Source organism: Taudactylus pleione, unplaced genomic scaffold, assembly GCF_031769625.1.
Source record: "Taudactylus pleione unplaced genomic scaffold, aTauple2 ptg000037l, whole genome shotgun sequence".
NCBI classification, from domain to species: domain Eukaryota; kingdom Metazoa; phylum Chordata; class Amphibia; order Anura; family Myobatrachidae; genus Taudactylus; species Taudactylus pleione.
In genome coordinates, this window is record NW_028284439.1 from 21,559,588 (window position 1) to 21,577,329 (window position 17,742).

The 17,742-nt window shown below is 48.8% G+C and overlaps 1 protein-coding gene across 1 annotated transcript in view; it reads left to right on the plus strand.

Moving 5' to 3' along the window:
• Nucleotides 1-379: 379 nt before the first annotated feature.
• TTC14 (tetratricopeptide repeat domain 14) overlaps nucleotides 380-17,742 on the plus strand; it is a 47,674-nt gene continuing 30,311 nt past the window's right edge. The window contains exons 1-2 of the mRNA XM_088452446.1: nucleotides 380-615; nucleotides 3,186-3,310. Of these exons, the coding sequence (XP_088308572.1) occupies nucleotides 482-615; nucleotides 3,186-3,310 (259 nt within the window). The 5' untranslated portion in view covers nucleotides 380-481. The remainder of the gene's footprint in view (nucleotides 616-3,185; nucleotides 3,311-17,742) is intronic.

Sequence of the window (17,742 nt, forward strand, 5' to 3'; positions counted from 1 at the left end):
CCCAAAACAGCTATTGCAGATACTACAGCAAGAAAATAAAAACATGTGCAAACACATCTAATTTGAAATGCCACCTTGAAAACAAACACCCTCTTGTGCTGCTTTGTATGTGTGTGTGTGTGTGTGTGTGTATATATATAGCCATAGCATGCTTATTTTAAAAGTTTTAGTCTATTATATATTATTTTAAATACAGTTTGCTTAAAAAAACATCTTTAAACATCGGTTCCAGAGAACCAATGTTTATATCTAAATAATGTTTTGTATTCAATGTTAAAACATCGGTACTTTCAATGTTTTCTTTCGATGTCCCATCCCTGCTGCACTGCGCGTACACCACATAATCACATGACACGAGATCAGTCACGGGGTACGGTGATTTCCCGCCTAGCTCGCTCCGGGCACATGATGATGACGTCAGGCTACGTGCCCATCTTTCCAGTCATGGCGGACGCGCGGTGACCAGGCAGTGCTGTGTGTCATGGATAAGGACCTGGTCCGGCAGAGCTTGAGCTACCACGGCCCCTCCCTGCTGTCCCTGCTAAAGTGCGAACAGCATGAACACGCGGGCTTCAAGCAGCTGCTGGGAGACCTGTCCAAGTGGCCGCAGTACAGGTGACACAAAGGGGACAGTGGCCGGATTGGGGAACCAGTGCTCACACAGGCAGGCAGGGGGATCTGACACGTGGTGCTTGGTATCCCTTTGTGGTACACATGTACAACAGGTGCTGGAAGGCGAATCTCTCCGCTTTCCTGCAGGTTATGTACGAAGCATAGACCGTATACAGCAGAGATGCTCTTGCACTCATGCAAACGTAAAAACATGCAGGTGACCGATGTACAGCCCCAGTAATCAGTCTCCCCGCCTAGAACGTTACCAACGTGTGCAAACTGCAAAGATTCAGAAAATTACCCAGAGGTGCATTGCAAAAGTTTTAACTCACCCGCCTCCTGCCTCTTTAGAACAACCCCTTTCTATAAAATAAACTGTTTAGTTTGCAAATTGAGGCATTTTTTTAAGCTGATCTTGTTCACAGTGACCTGTATTTCACAGCATCCAAGCAAATAATTGGGCTACTTTTAAGAGAACCAAACTGTACCTCAAACTAATCCAGTTTTGCTGTAAACCTGGCATCCTTTACAGAGGGGAGCTGACTTGGGCATTGTGTAGACATCTGTATGTTGTGGGATAATAAGACAAAGGATTTGTAGTTCACTAACGACTGATGGGTTTACAGGTTGTCTAGGTCTGTTAGTCTCATGCAAAGTCTTGTGAAACACACGGGAATAACTATAGCATAGCTTTTTATGTGTTTAATGAGCAAGTTGTGTTTCACTCACTAAACAGCTAGCTTTGAACCATATGAATTTGCTCAACACCTGATGTGTGTATGAGTACTGTTAGCATGTGATGACACAAGAAATAGCTGTGTTCTAACATTCTAAATGCAATCATGAAAACAATGTCATAAAATTATATTGAAGCTGCATTATCTGCATAATGTTATGAATGTGCTAATGGCCTAATGCAGGAGATTTCACAGAAGTCTCCTGCAGAAGGCTAATCAGTACTGCAGATTGCAGTTCCCATGATTGTAATCCTCATTGATAATCTGTTTCCTATGCGCCATACTCTGAAAAGTAGAGCTTTGCAAAGTTTGGCTGTTAATTTACACCATCTTCAGGTGGTATTAATCGCTGTAAGCCTATGGAGGCTTTATTTGCAGGAGAAAGATCTTTCGATCCCTCTACTGTAGCCTCTGGCTGGTTCCTGTTACTGCCACTGCGCGCATGTTATCACACTCCGTCGCCACCTAGAAACAGCAGCAGACTGACAGTCTGCTGCCAGACGGGGTGCGGGATCGCAGGCTTGTACTGCACATGCGCAGTACGGTTCAGGTGCATGCGCAGATTCCCGATTATCTGGAATCTGTGATCCTTGTTACTGCGTCCGCAGCTGAATCACACCCTGAAATTACTCTGCAGGCCAACATTGAAGACCATGTCCAGCAGGGCAGAATGCCAGGATTGGAGCCCCTTTACCCGACAGAAGGGGGCAGTCAACCCTGCTGTTTATCTCTGTATGCTAAGATTTGCCATAGTCTGAATGTATTGAGTGCTGAGCTGCTCATGAGCCTGCCAGGCACTCTGCTAGGGTCCCTGTTACAGCTTCTGTAAAAGGAGACAGTGAAATGCACACTGTTTAATGTCAAAGTTTATCATGGAAACAGAGGGCTGACTAACTCCTTTTAGATATATAACAGCACAGGAGTGGAGAGTGTGACAGTGTGTGTATGAAGCCAGCCCCAGAACTTGTGTAATTTAAGAGTGTCTCGGTTTTGTGGGATTGTGTGACAGTGTGTGGCCCTGACAAAATTCAAACCTAGGCAAAAACCTAATCCTGGTCAAACTATTACCACCATGCTAAATTTGGTGGATCTAAGTACAGAACGCTGGCCGTGCATAAAGGACAGACACACATACTTTCTTGCTTATTATATAGATAGACCTCTACATTTAAATTTGAATACAGCAATAAAAAAAACTGATGATGCGCATCCCATACAAACTGAAATTTTGTTTGCCAACTTGGTAGTTTTAGATCTAATTGGCTCCAAATTTGCTGCACATGTGGTTCCCTAATGATTGCGAATTTCTATCATTCAGCTGTTGAGAAAGAAAAAACTTTGTTTTATTTCACACACAAACAATATCTTTGATATTAACTGACAATAATTTTGATCATCGCAGGATATTACCAGTGCAAGATCACATGTGCCTAATCGGACAGATTAGTTATAGGATTATTTTGTAACAAATTTTGGAGTTGTCTGAACATCAAATTATATATTATATCATGATATAGCTGGGATCAGATTACTTTATTTTCATAAAATAAGTATGAAATTTGTGCTGGATAAAAATAAATGTACTACTAACATATAGACAAACAAAATGTTCATCTTGTCTTGGTAGTTAGAGGCTGCCATAAATTGATTCTTCAATTCACAAACTGTAATTGTTGCCTAATTAGACAAATTTGTGGTCTTTGTGTGTACGTTATTTATGAGTCTTTTCTGTTGATGGTCTGATTTTGAAAGAATTTAAAGACCTTTTTTTACACCTGTAAATGTACATTTGTGTGTGCACTGCTAATTATCAATATAATGTTTTTCTTTCATCAGGAAAGAACGAAATCTTGATAATATTGAAATTCAACAGTTTATTGCAAGAAAAGCAGATCTGCTATTTGCAGGTTCATGGAAATCTAATGTAGAAAAAAATGCAGAATCAAATGAATCAACGGAAGGTATTCCCAAACCTGTTTCTATATGGGTGTTTATAAGTGTGTGTGTGTGTGTGTGTGTGTGTGTATAATATATATATATATATATATATATATATATATATATATATATATATATATATATAATGTGTGTGTATATATTAGGGATGTGCAGGCTCGGATAGGTTCGAGTTTGCACGTTGAGTTCGGATTTTTCCCTCCAAAAAAATGGAACTCAGAGAGAGGCTAAACGTCATCTTACATGGACGAACATCATCATTCCTGGACAAAAGAACCTATCCGAGCCTGCACAATCCCTAGTGTGTGTATATATGTATGTATGTATATATATATATATGTGTGTGTGTGTATATATGTATGTGTGTATATATATATATATTTATTTATTTTAAATAAGTATAGTGTGTGTAATAAAATTTATTTTCTTTGAATTTGGTTTGTGGAGGATAGAAGGGTTGTTTCTCCAGGCCATCCCAGAATTTTATTCTTTGAGGAATCTGTTAACTGAGGCAATTGAGCTTCAGCCTGACAACCTACCATAACGTCATGCTCCTCTGGGTCTTATGCTGGGTACACACTGGCAGATATGTTGGCCAATCAATTGATCTGCCAATATATCGTTACCTGATCGGCGGATGTGTACAAACTATATGTTTGAACAACGTTGTTCAGACACATTGCGTCTGCTCTGCTGCACAGCCGATTCCCAATAGATCTGTAGATATATTGGTGCATCGTTCTGTGTGTATGGCCGACCTGCTGATGACACGATAGGTCACCCGTTATGCAGGTCATTAGGAGTGCTGGATTATTCAAATTATGGTGTTTCTCGGAGGGCTTCGGTGTGGTACTGAGCTGCACACATTGGTGCTGTGAGAATGACAGTGTGTTACAAGACTGTAAATCTGTGGCTCTCACGGTGGTTTTGCTGGCAGGAACAGGTGTGACTATGTTGAGCTCCGTACTGTGACCCTGTGCTGGTAACACCGTCTTCCGGTGTCTGCAGAAGCCTATAGAGTTAGGGGTGGGCAATAAGCGGCCACCCATCTGTTGTAGAATTACACATCCTAGCCTGCCTTGCCACAGTTTTGCTATTTGGCCATGCAAAAACTGTTGCAAGGATTTGTAGTTTAACAGCAGCTGGAGGGCTGCTTATTGCCCACCAATGGTGTAGAGCCATCCGGACTGCATCAGTGCTACCGTGTGTGTGTGTGTGTATGTATGTATGTATATATATATTATATATATATATATATATAAATATTCCCCCTGTGACGCCCTGACAGTGGCGAGTGCTATCTGGTGCCGTGCTAACCCCCCAGTGTCAGAGCGTGCACGGGCTCTACACATACATACTGCACACAAGCCCACACCACACATACATTCTGAGCACATGCCCATACCACACATACCTTCTGCACACATGCCAATTGTACACATACATAATGCACACATGCCCACACCCCACATACATACATACATACATACATACTGCACACATGCCCATTGCACACATACATACTGCTCACATCAGTGGTCAAAGTGGGAATTTTGAAGTGGGGGTATGGAAAATCTAAGGCTGTAACTATGCGCGCGGCCGTAAAGGGGGTGTGGCCACTCACAAGGGTCATACCCCTTTTAAGCAGTGTAGTCTACACACTTATACCACAAAATAGTAGTGCCCTTCATAATACATAATGCCACATAGTAATGCCCTTTACAAGTGATACCACCACGCGGACAGCGCCAGTTTTGAAATGATGGAGGCGCTGTCTCCCGCTACGCCAGTAATCAGTTGGCGGCCTGCCAGCAGATCTTTTGTATGGTGGACAAAACTAGAGCAGCTGTCACTATAGGGGATCAGCCTCTATAAATGCAGGGTACATCAGCTAAAATAATACATACTGTACATTTTAAATGTGAGAGTAAAGAGGTTGTATTACCATAGAGAGTAATGATCTTTATAGTGACAGTGGTCAATTATGGTGATGGGAGAAGTCAGCTGGCAGTATACAGCACCTTGTGCCCAGTCTCTGCGCACCCCTACCTGCTCTGCATGAGGGCTTGGTCTAACACAATACAGCAGGTCAGTGTCTGTAGTGTAGTATGTGAGTTCAATGGGGATAGAGAGCAAGGGACTGACCTGCAGCCTGATCCAGAGGTCTAGTATGGCTCCAGGATCACACACAGTCCTGTGGGGAGAAACTGGGGAGTCTGGGCCTGATTCAGACCCACTCGCGAGCGCTATGTGCTCGCATGCGGGTAGATGGTGGCCCAGTGCGCATGCGCACGACGGAGCCGGCTCCGTCGTGCGTATGCGCGAGACCCGGATGGCGACGGGCAAACCGTCGCTCCGGGTCTCGTACCAAAGTGAGCGTGCTGTCGATGTTGAGTGACATCACGCCCCCTTTGGTGGGCGGGCTGGGGGCGTGGCTGCCCAGACAGAGGCGTTCCCATGGGAACGCCTTCCGTCTGGGGCAGGCCACACTGACATCACAAGTGATGTCAGTGGGAGTGCTTTCGGCTCTGTTAGAACCGAAAGCACTCTCGGGCTTGCGGCAACGAGACCCTACCATAAGGGTCTCGTCCCAAGCCCAATGGTCGCGATGGTCTTGACCATCGCGACCATCATCATGGCCGCTCGCTATAGCTGTGGGTTGTCACCCACAGCTATGCGAGCGGTCATGAGGCCGCTCAAAAAAACCAGAGGGCCGGCCCTGATTCAGAGCGAGCGCTCTGAATCAGGCCCTCAGTCCTATCTGCAATTCTTGCCTTGTTTTCCTGTCTCCCGGTGACTGGCTTCTACCCGTCACATGAAAATTATATTGATTTCACCAGGAGCAGGCTTATCGTGCAAGCTCCTCTTATGCAAAACCCATCTTTAGAAAGCAGAGGCTGCACATCCCTGGGGACACCTCCTGGGACTTCCCCCACTACTGCCAGCACCAACAACAACCCACCCCCCAACTACTCCCAGCATCACTAACAACCCCCTACTACTCCTAGAATTACTAACAATCCCCCCTTCTCCACTACCTCCAGCATCACCAACAACCCCCACTATTCACAGCACCACCAACACCCCCCCCCCCACTACACCCAGCATCACTAACTACCCAACACTACTCCTAGCATCACTAACAACCCCCCACTACTCCTAGCACCTCTAACAATCCCCCCTTCACCACTACCTCCATCATCACTAACAACCCCCGCAATACTCCCAGCATCACTAACAAGCCCCCCCACTACTCCCAGCATCACTAACAAGCCCCCCACTACTCCCAGCATCACTAACAATCCCCCCCCCACTACTCCCAGCATCACTAACAATCCCCCCCACTACTCCCAGCATCACTAACAATCCCCCCCACTACTCCCAGCATCACTAACAATCCCCCCCACTACTCCCAGCATCACTAACAATCCCCCCCACTACTCCCAGCATCACTAACAATCCCCCCCACTACTCCCAGCATCACTAACAATCCCCCCCCACTACTCCCAGCATCACTAACAATCCCCCCCACTACTCCCAGCATCACTAACAATCCCCCCCACTACTCCCAGCATCACTAACAATCCCCCCCCACTACTCCCAGCACCACTAACAATCTCCCCCCACTACTCCCAGCATCACTAACAATCCCCCCCCCACTACTCCCAGCATCACTAACAATCCCCCCCCCACTACTCCCAGCATCACTAACAATCCCCCCCCCACTACTCCCAGCATCACTAACAATCCCCCCCCACTACTCCCAGCATCACTAACAATCCCCCCCCACTACTCCCAGCATCACTAACAATCCCCCCCCACTACTCCCAGCATCACTAACAATCCCCCCCCACTACTCCCAGCATCACTAACAATCCCCCCCCACTACTCCCAGCATCACTAACAATCCCCCCCCACTACTCCCAGCATCACTAACAATCCCCCCCACTACTCCCAGCATCACTAACAATCCCCCCCCACTACTCCCAGCATCACTAACAATCCCCCCCCACTACTCCCAGCATCACTAACAATCCCCCCCCACTACTCCCAGCATCACTAACAATCCCAGCATCCACTACTCCCTGCATCGATAACAATCCCCCCCCACTACTCCCTGCATCACTAACAATCCCCCCCCACTACTCCCTGCATCACTAACAATCCCCCCCCACTACTCCCAGCATCACTAACAATCCCCCCCCACTACTCCCAGCATCACTAACAATCCCAGCATCACTACCACCCCTCCCCATCCACTACTCCCAGCATCACTAACAATCCCCCCCCACTACTCCCAGCATCACTAACAATCCCCCCCCACTACTCCCAGCATCACTAACAATCCCAGCATCACTACCACCCCTCCCCATCCACTACTCCCAGCATCACTAACAATCCCCCCCCCCACTACTCCCAGCATCACTAACAATCCCCCCCCACTACTCCCAGCATCACTAACAATCCCCCCCACTACTCCCAGCATCACTAACAATCCCCCCCCACTACTCCCAGCATCACTAACAATCCCCCCCCACTACTCCCAGCATCACTAACAATCCCCCCCCACTACTCCCAGCATCACTAACAATCCCCCCCCACTACTCCCAGCATCACTAACAATCCCCCCCCTCACTACTCCCAGCATCACTAACAATCCCAGCATCACTACCACCCCTCCCCATCCACTACTCCCAGCATCAATAACAATCCCCCCCCACTACTCCCTGCATCGATAACAATCCCCCCCCCACTACTCCCTGCATCGATAACAACATGCCCCCACTACTCTCTGCATCAATAACAATCCCCCCCCACTACTCTCTGCATCAATAACAATCCCCCCCACTACACTCTGCATCAATAACAATCCCCCCCACTACTCTCTGCATCAATAACAATCCCCCCCCACTACTCTCTGCATCAATAACAATCCCCCCCCACTACTCCCTGCATCGATAACAACATGCCCCCACTACTCTCTGCATCAATAACAATCCCCCCCCACTACTCTCTGCATCAATAACAATCCCCCCCCACTACTCCCTGCATCGATAACAACACGCCCCCACTACACTCTGCATCAATAACAATCCCCCCCACTACTCTCTGCATCAATAACAATCCCCCCCCACTACTCTCTGCATCAATAACAATCCCCCCCCCCCACTACTCCCTGCATCGATAACAACCCCTAACCTCCCCCTCTACTCCCTGCTGCCTGTTAATGCTTCAATAACTAACCTTGGTCGCTCTCTGTTTTTTTCTGAGGAGGAGGCAGGAGCGGTGAATCCAGCTAGGGAGGGACATTTGAAGTGCACTGCGCCCGGTCCCAGCACTTCAGGATCCTCTACATACAGGCATCGGAGTGTGATGGTCATGCTCGGCGGCCGCGGTCATTACTGCCAGACTGCATGATGTTCATGCTCCTAGCAGGTCCCTGGAACAGTAGGAGCTGAGGTGCTGTAATGCTGTTGCATGCCACCGAGCACCATGGTCTTGCCCGGCGGCATGTGACAGCGCCTCCACTCCTACAGCGTGACAGCACCTCCACTCCTACTGTTCCAGGGACCTGTTAGGAGCATGCACATCATGCAGGCTGGACCCTTGCAGTAATGACCGCAGGCGCTACAAAGTGTGCTAGTTTAAAAAAAAAGTTTACTGCTTGAAGTGCCGGTATGCCATACCGTTGCATACCGTCACACTTCGAGCACTGGCTCACACACATTTTTCTTTCATCCACTAGGTAACACTGGGGTATAGACAGTGGTAGAGTAGAGCCTGGCACTTTAAATAATTTAGAAGTGTGACTGCTCCTCCCCCTCTATGCCCCAGTTTTAGAAATGTGCCTGAGACAGCCGGTAGCACATTAGGCTTTCTCCAGCCTATTGGTGTTTTATTTTATTATACATTTTATTTTTAATCGATTTTCCAGTTAGGACAGGCAGACTGCTTGTTGTGACAGTCTGCCTGCTACGTGGGAGCTGCTGAGATTGCACCGCCATGGCTACTGCACCCTGTATCTGGTGACCATGAGGAGGGGGCAAACAATGGAGTCATCGGACCCTGCGAGGACCAGCCACAATTGACACCAGTTCGTGTCCGGGTTTCTCGCCGCCCAGCAGCCTGTAAGTATGCACTGCTCCTGTTTGGCAGGAGCAGTGGATGTTGGAGCTGGGCTCAGTGACATGCCACTTGCTGTTACTATTAGGAGAGACCCATGCTGCTCCTCTATCCTCTTGTCCCACCTGCCCCCGCATCCCATAACCTGTACTAATGGGGGCATTTTCTCAGCAGGGGTTAATTCCCAGTTAGAGCGATCACCGCACTAAGACTGGAGCTAGGGGGATGGAGCTTAGATCGGTGGCCATAACATTATGCCGCCCATAACAACCGGTGTTTGGCGCATTCTGAACACCAGCGGCGCCATTTGTATTCGGGCTCTCCCTCTCTGATCTGCACTGCTGCAAGCGGTGCTCTCTGTAATTGATCTGCACGCATACAGTTTACCTCACTATTAGACGGTGTTGTCCCCGCCCAAAAGCACGGTTACCGCGCTGAGACTGCTGTAGTATTGGGGTAGGACTCATCACTGCACTAAGCAGTTATGATTATGCAGCTGGCACAGCGTTGACATCCTCTTCGGCCTTCAGCATATTGCCTATTTACCAGTGTTAATGACCTATAACACTTAAGACCACTATACTACTTAGCTCTAGTTCTATGATAGCCAGCATTGCGGAGCTCCCAGAACGTGGTGGGCAGCCCTGTTGGCCGCAACGCCTACATTTCTATTGCTGTCCTAGCTGGACACTGTCCCAGCGCCGTTATTTAGGTCAGCCCCCTGTCAGGTTTCACTTAGCTCTAGGGGAAGCCAGGCCTTAAACACAATGCATGATACCGGGACTTAGCGGCGACATGGCTTATCCCGTCAGTCTGCTGGTGGATGGGGGGGGTGGGTCTTGCTCTTCTCAAGTTAGTTTGTGGTAGAACTGCGCTCACACCTTCCCCAGATAACTCCCTTTTCTACTTCAGGGTCCATAGGGGGTCCACAGGGTTGACCTTGGGGTATAGGTTGGGAACCAAATCCGGGCACCACGCAGTTAAAGCTTTTAGCTCCCAGGATGCACTGGGTCCACTCTCCCTATAACCCCACCCCCAAGCCAGAGGCACCTCAGTTTAAGTTGGTGCCCGGCCGGAGTCGGGTCACCGTTAGCGCAGGGGGAGCTGATTAGCAGCCCCTAAGCTTATTTTATTTTTTTAGGGACAAAGTTTTTTTTTTGGACTCTTCAGAGCGGCAGCGTCGGACTGTCCATAGGACGTCTAAGCTGCCGCTCCGTCACCCCGCTGGCGCTGAGACGCCAGTACAGATCTGGGGATCTCAGCGGGACCCCAGAGTCTGTACTAGCCGGACTCTGCGGGCGCCCAGGACTGCTGCCGGATCCACGGGGAGCAGGTAAGGTCGCGGATCACCGCTTGCGGTGATCCGCGCATTTCAAATGCAGTCCTGTGCCTCCGGTCTCAGGGGACAGACCGGAGGCGCCGGCAGTGGCGGCGGGCCCCCCATACCCCGTGTGTCCACTAGACCACCAGGGACTTAACGATCGGTGCAGGGAGCCGGCGTCCCGGGGGTTAATAGCCGGCCAGGGGAGGCAGCCTTCCCTGTTACAGCGGCTCCTCCCCTCAGCTCAGCGCGCCTTTCAGTATCCATAGTCTGGCGTCGCTGAGCTGCTTCCTCCGCGGGCCACGCTTCCTCTGAGGTCTCCAGCGGCCATTTTATCTCTGTGGTGCAGCAGAAATCTCTCAGGATGGCAGTGAGTCCAGTCCCCCTGCGTACCTCACCATCAGGTCAGTGTACACAGCGCTGTAGCCTTCCCAGACACTGAATCTGGGCAGTTGAATGCAGTGTAATAGTGCAGTATATTATATGACATGCTTATGTATATATGTATATATCTGCATTGTATGTGACTTATGCTAGTGCTGACTGTACTTTATTCTCTCACCTGTCAGTGTATATCTATCCCTTTTCTTTATCTGCCCTAATACAGCTGTACTTAGGGTGGTTCTGAGACCTCACATTTATATACTTGTTAATATTTGTGTGGTTTGTCACATACTGTTGCGTGCTGCACGTTGCCATATTTTAGATGGACCTGTGTGTTGCATACGCTGAAAATGGGTCCCTGCAGCTAATTTTTGGCATCAGTCAGGACCAGTATAGTGCTGCTTTATATTTCCGCCAAGATTGGTCAGATATGTCTGACCAGGAGATAGAGCGTTATACTGCACCCATTTTTACTATCCTGCAAGTCATGTGCTGCAGGTGTTAGTGCGGAGGATTTGACTCATAAAGGGTTCTGTATGTGGCGTCATCTGGTGCCGGCCTCTTTCACGACCCCCTTGGGCGGTTTGTTTTCTCGGGATCCTCTCAATTGCGGATCGCCGGGCGGGCCCCATTGTTGTACCTCACTTGGGGTTACTTCACCATACTGCCCTTTTCATCTCAGGGTATCTCGCAGCTTCTTGCTCTCTTCCCCTGTGACACAGACTACCGCTCCCTGCAGGGGTTTTTCGCAGTATATGAATTCCCCCTGGTGCCACAATAGTCTGTCATTCCCCTTGCAGGGATTACCACAACAGCCACCCTGGGTGGATGTCGTTTTCTACGAAACGCTAATTGGCGTGGTTGACGCCCTGTGGTTACTTCCCAGTTGGCTCTGCCGTGAACTGGGTACTGTTCGGGGCTCTTTCCCTCTTACACGGGGGGAAGCCTATTTCAGGTATTATTATCCCTGCTTTAGGGCTGGTAGCAGGTCCATTCTGGTTAGAGTGAATGTTGACCTGCACCTGTATCATACACCCTCAGTATTGCGTGCCTTCGGGTTACCTGTTGCTGACTAGCGGGTGGATCGCATAGCGGGACTCTGGCTGTTGCCAGATAGGAGGTGTTACAACAGTGTTTGGCCTCCTGTCCCAAATTCCCTGAGGGTCATCACGAGCCCCTCCTGGGGGGGATGGGCGTGTTGCTCGTCTGATTACAGACGTTACTACGCCTCCCATTCCTGCGTGGTCGGATTCTTCGGATCCGTAGGTGGTAACTCTGCCTGAAATCAGTATACTTGCTTTCAGGAGTTGTTACCCATCCTACCATGGCTATAGCATGGTTGGTTAATACTATTGCATATTGGGTTGATGCATTTGTAACGTTTTTTCCCCTCCAACACGTCGGGGGTTCAAATGTATTTGGTCGCTCACGTAATATATGCTGTTGTCATAGGTGGAAATGCCTATATTGGATACCAGTCTCCTAACTTTCAGAGTTCCGGCTGCGACTGTATCCTCCGTAATACCCTATGGCTGCGCTCTGGGAATGCAGAGGTGCAGATACCATCTTTAGGGTTGATATTGTTTGGTCCTGACCTTGACAAGATTGTAGTAACATTGGCAGTATTACTAACGACAAGTTTACCGCTTTCAGCTATGCCCACTACAAGGCCTCAGACTAAGTCTGTTAAGTCTTTTTTGTCCTCTGGGTCAGCCTAAAGGTCTGTTTCTTCGTAGACTGTCGGCATCTACAAGGGCCGACATATCCAGTACCGAGCAGGCCTGGACTGCCAGCCGATCCTGCTTCTGAACCTACGGATATCTCTTCAGTCTGACGGGACAGGCCTACAACTGGGAGATACCGATTTTCTCAGTTCGCCCGGTATTAGTGTCAAGTTGCCGCGGCTACGTGGGTAGGAGGGTACGCCCTCTTTACAAGGGCCTTACAGATCCAGAAAGCTATGCAGTTGTTGCGGTAAGCGGAGCTAATTAGGCCATCCCCACTATCTCAGTGAGGGACTGGTTGTTCTGCTTTCTTTCTGGTGCGGTGGCTGAATGGTCCTCTTTGGCCTATTCTCTGTCTCAATTCCCTGAACCAGTTCCTAAAGCTACCTGGGCTCAGGAGGAAATCCCTATGCTCCATCATACGATGTTTGGAACCTGGGGACTTTAGGGTATCACTGGATATACAGGACGCGTGCCTACGGGTACTTACAGAGACCTTTCCTCAGCATGGGCTGAGGTTTGCTGTATCACAGCAACACTTACAATTTTTCGGGCTCTGCCTGTTGGGACTGTCCTCAGCCCCACAGGGGTTTACCAGCGTTTTGGATTTTCTGACAGTTCTTCTGTTCAGTATATCCCAATGCTCCTGTACCTGGACGGCCTCCTGCTCTTAGCGGGATCACCGGGGTACTTTACGGCCAGGTCAGGATGACTGTGGCTTCTTCAGGGTGCAGACGTTTAATCAACGGGGAAAAGGTCCTCCCTGCATCCCTCTCTGGGTATTCTTCATCTAGGATCCCTGCTGGATTCTCAGAATCTGAGAATTCTTCTGGCGTAAGACGGAATCTCCTCTCTTCCATTAGGAGTACATGGTTGTCTGCGCAGTCGACAGATGTCTTTACACTCTGGGATGCATGGTGGAATGGGCTCAGTTCCATTCCAGGCCTTTCCATAATTGGCTCATCTCCAGATGGAATGAGTTTTTTCTGTCGGATAACTGTTCAAACGATGATGCTCTCTCCGGAGGCAAGTCGGTCCCTGTCCGGGTGGCTATGGCCATCTCGTCCAGGGTTTTCTTTGCTAGGGACAGTGTCTGGATCGAATCCTTTTCAGTGCAGTTGGACGTCTGTCGATTCCACCGTCAATTAACTTACTCTGGCATAACTCTTGTTTCCCGGTGAACCTGAAAAGGTTCAGTCCGACAGGGTCAGGACAGTGGCTTCCTTTTTAGCAACACTGTTCGTTGGGTGGCAGTGACAGGTATGTCACATATTCTGACATAGTCCGAGGGTCTCCTCCCGACCATCTCGGCAGCGTTCATTTCAGGAGCTCTCCATTGGGAAGCGGGAGTCCTCAGCCGTCACGACGTGCATCCCGGGGACTAGTCTCTTCCCCAAGAGAGGTTTCATCTCCTGGTGAGCAGGGGGGGCTCCCCTGAGGTGACCCTCATGGCCTTCTGACTTTATCACACTATGGTGTTACAGTTCAGCTCTGGGGATTCTGAAGCAAACTTCAGCGACTCTTTGTAGGTGAAGTGGTCCTTCCAGTTTGTGTACCTGTGTTCTCCGGTCTCCCTTCTTCCTCGGGGTCTTTGGAAGTGTTTTCAATCGAGACGGAGATGCTTTCCTGCTGGTGGCTCCTGATTGCCCCAGATGTCAGGGGTACTTGGATCTTCGGAGTCTCTACATCGATACTCCATCCCTGATGCTTCACTGCCCGGACCTGTTGTCTCAGGGTCCTTGGTTTGCCTTGGACCTGGGTCGTTTGTCTTTGACTGTGTCCTTACAGTGGTCTTACGGCTTCCCTGGCTTTGTCATCGTTGGAATGATTAGAGCACATGGATCAGCTTTTGCTGGGACCTACCACAAACTGTGGCAGCCATAAATCTTATGGTATTGTACCTGTCGATACAATCCTCCGGTGTCCAGGATTTCCAGATATTCTGGCATTCCTTCCGGCTGACTTGGGTTTCACACTTGGCCTGGTCTTCCTGACAGTGCGGATCTCTACACTGTCAGTATGGTTAAGATATGGAATTGCTTCACTCTGGTATCCAGTTCATCCTTTGGAGTGTTTTCTTGATTATGCCTCCATTTGTCCTCCCTAGGGACTCCTTGGGAGTAAGTAGTGGTTCTTCGTTACCTCCGGGGACAGTCAATGGAACCGCTGGTTGTGATAGCCATTACATGGTCTATTGCTTAGGCTCTCTCTTTCTCTCAGGGTGTTTATATCAACCAGGAGAGTGTCTGAATTGGGAGCGTTCTCATGTGGCTCCCTCTTCTGGAGGGCATCATGTCAGGGTGGGAGTTGCTCTCGCCCTGTGTTTCTTCTTAGTGGTTTTCAGGTTCCATATTATTCTGGAACTTATGGTGAGGCCATTCAGTCCCCAGTCCTCTCGGCTGGTGTGGCCTCATTGACTGTGGTCTGGCCTCTTTGGATTTATGTGATCCGTTCAGGTTCCTTACAGAAATCGGACTCCTTATTGGTGGTCTGAGATTTCTGGTTTTCACAGGAAAGGATGGCCGGCCTATAACCAAATGTTGGCTTGGATGGCCTCGTAGGTCTTCCTCAGGGGCCTACTCATGGGTAGGCCTTCCTGTTGTTGATGCTTGTTTTTTCTCGGGCCATGTGACCCTCGTGTGCGGCTCGCTGTGGCGCCTCGGCTGTTTTGCCTTACTAGGTGGCCACGTGGTCTTCTGTCCACACCTTTTTAAGGTTCTAGACATTGGTTTCCTTTGCCTCTCAGGATGCTTCCTTTTTGGCGACGGATTCTCCTCTCAGCACAGGAGCGTCCCCACCCTTGGTTGAACTGCTTTGGGACATCCCCAAGGTCAACCCTGTGGACCCCCTATGGACCCTGAAGTAGAAAACAAGAGATATGGTAAGAACTTACCTTTGTTATCTCTGTTTCTACGAAGTCCATAGGGTCCACAGGGCGCCCGCCCTGACGCACCTGGCTTCATATGGGCTGTGTGGCTGGTCACCGGTTTTCCGTCTCCCATTTCGGTGAGTATGGTTATTGAGTGTTCCAGTTTTCTCTCTCTTTTTCTCTCCTCCGGCCTTTGGCTACTTACAAACTGAGGTGCCTCTGGCTTGGGGGTGGGGTTATAGGGAGAGTGGACCCAGTGCATCCTGGGAGCTAAAAGCTTTAACTGCGTGGTGCCCGGATTTGGTTCCCAACCTATACCCCAAGGTCAACCCTGTGGACCCTATGGACTTCGTAGAAACAGAGATAACAAAGGTAAGTTCTTACCATATCTCTTGTTATGATATGCCAGTATCGCTCTATCAGTTGAGAGGATTAGCATGGCACTTGCGGAAGTTGACACAAAAATTAATTACAAAATAAGTGTTGTGCGGTGTGCCCCACATGCACAGATGGTGTAATGTTAAGCATTACTGCCTCACAGCGCAGAGGTCGTGGGTTCAATTCCCACCACTGCCCTAACTGCGGAGTTTGTATATTATCCCTGTGCTTGCGTGGGTTTCCTCTGGGTACTCAGGTTTCCTCCCACACTCAAAAAATATACGGGTAGGTTAATTGGCTCCCAACAAAAATCAAAAACCCTAGTTTGTATGTGTGTGCGTTTATATGTGGTAGGGATTATAGATTGTAAGATCCACTGGGGGCAGGGACTGATGTGAATGGCCAAATATGCTCTGTAAAGCTCTGCGGAATATGTGTGCACTATATAAATAACTGGTAATAATATATGTTTTATTTTTGCTGCCCAGAATGGGATTCTACTGTCAGTGAAGGTTGCATCTTCCTGTTTTTACAATCTGGTACGGTTTTCTCATTGGGGACTCTCTACTACCAACAGTCAGGGTTGGTCTGTTTTCAGCTGAACTTATGGTCTTCTGACGATTCTCTTCTGCTGTTGCCCACTAGCTAGCCATTCTCCTGTCCCATTCGACTTACCCTTTACTTGGGTGTAATTAACTGTCTAGCGTGGAGTCTCATTGTCTCCTATGCTCTGTCGTTGGGCCTCAGCTCTTGCTTTTCAATCGGTCCTATAGTTCTTGGCAGTCACTGTTTAGCTTGACTGTGGGGTCAGCAACTTCTCAGCGCTTCACACTCAGGGGGTTCGCCTTGGGACGTCCCCAGTGTCTTCAGTACCAGTGTCCACTAGTGGATGAAGGAGAAAACAGGATTTTGGTACTTACCGGTAAATCCATTTCTCTGATTCCAAAGGGGACACTAGACGCCCTCCTAGCGCTGTTTACCTGCCTTCTACTGTGGTTCATTTATTATCGTTCTATTGCAATTGTCTGCATTATATGGTTGTTCCTTGCAGTGGGTTTCTCTGGTCTCCTTCAGTCGATCTTGTTCCGTTCTGTGGACTTCTCCTTCTCTTTTTCCTGTTGTCGTGCGTCTCCTCTCGGGCTCAGTTTCTTAACTGGGTCTGATTGGGCATAGAGGGGTAGGAGCCAGTCACACTTCTAAATTTTTTAAAGTGCCAAGCTATACTCTATCACCTTCTATACCCCAGTGTCTTCAGCTCCAGTGTCCCCTGTGGAATCAGAGAAATGGATTTACTGGTAAGTACCAAAATCCTGTTTTCTTCTTCAGGGTCCACAGGAACTACTGTGGGGTATGTAGTTGGAGAGATCCAGGCAGCATCCAGTCAAAGCTTTAGCTCCCAGAATGCACTAGTCCTCCTCCTTATATACCCCAGCCACAGGCATTCAGTTTTTTGTGTGCTCAGCAGCAGTTCAGATGTACCTTTTTGAACAGGGGACTGCTCTGGCAGTCCCAATCTTTAATTTTATGATTTGTTTTAGTTGTTATTTTACTGGGTTGCTGAGCGTCCTAATAAGACCCATGTACTGTGACTCCTTCTACCTCTGCTTAGCTAGCAAGTCCGCTAGTGGTCCGTGCAGC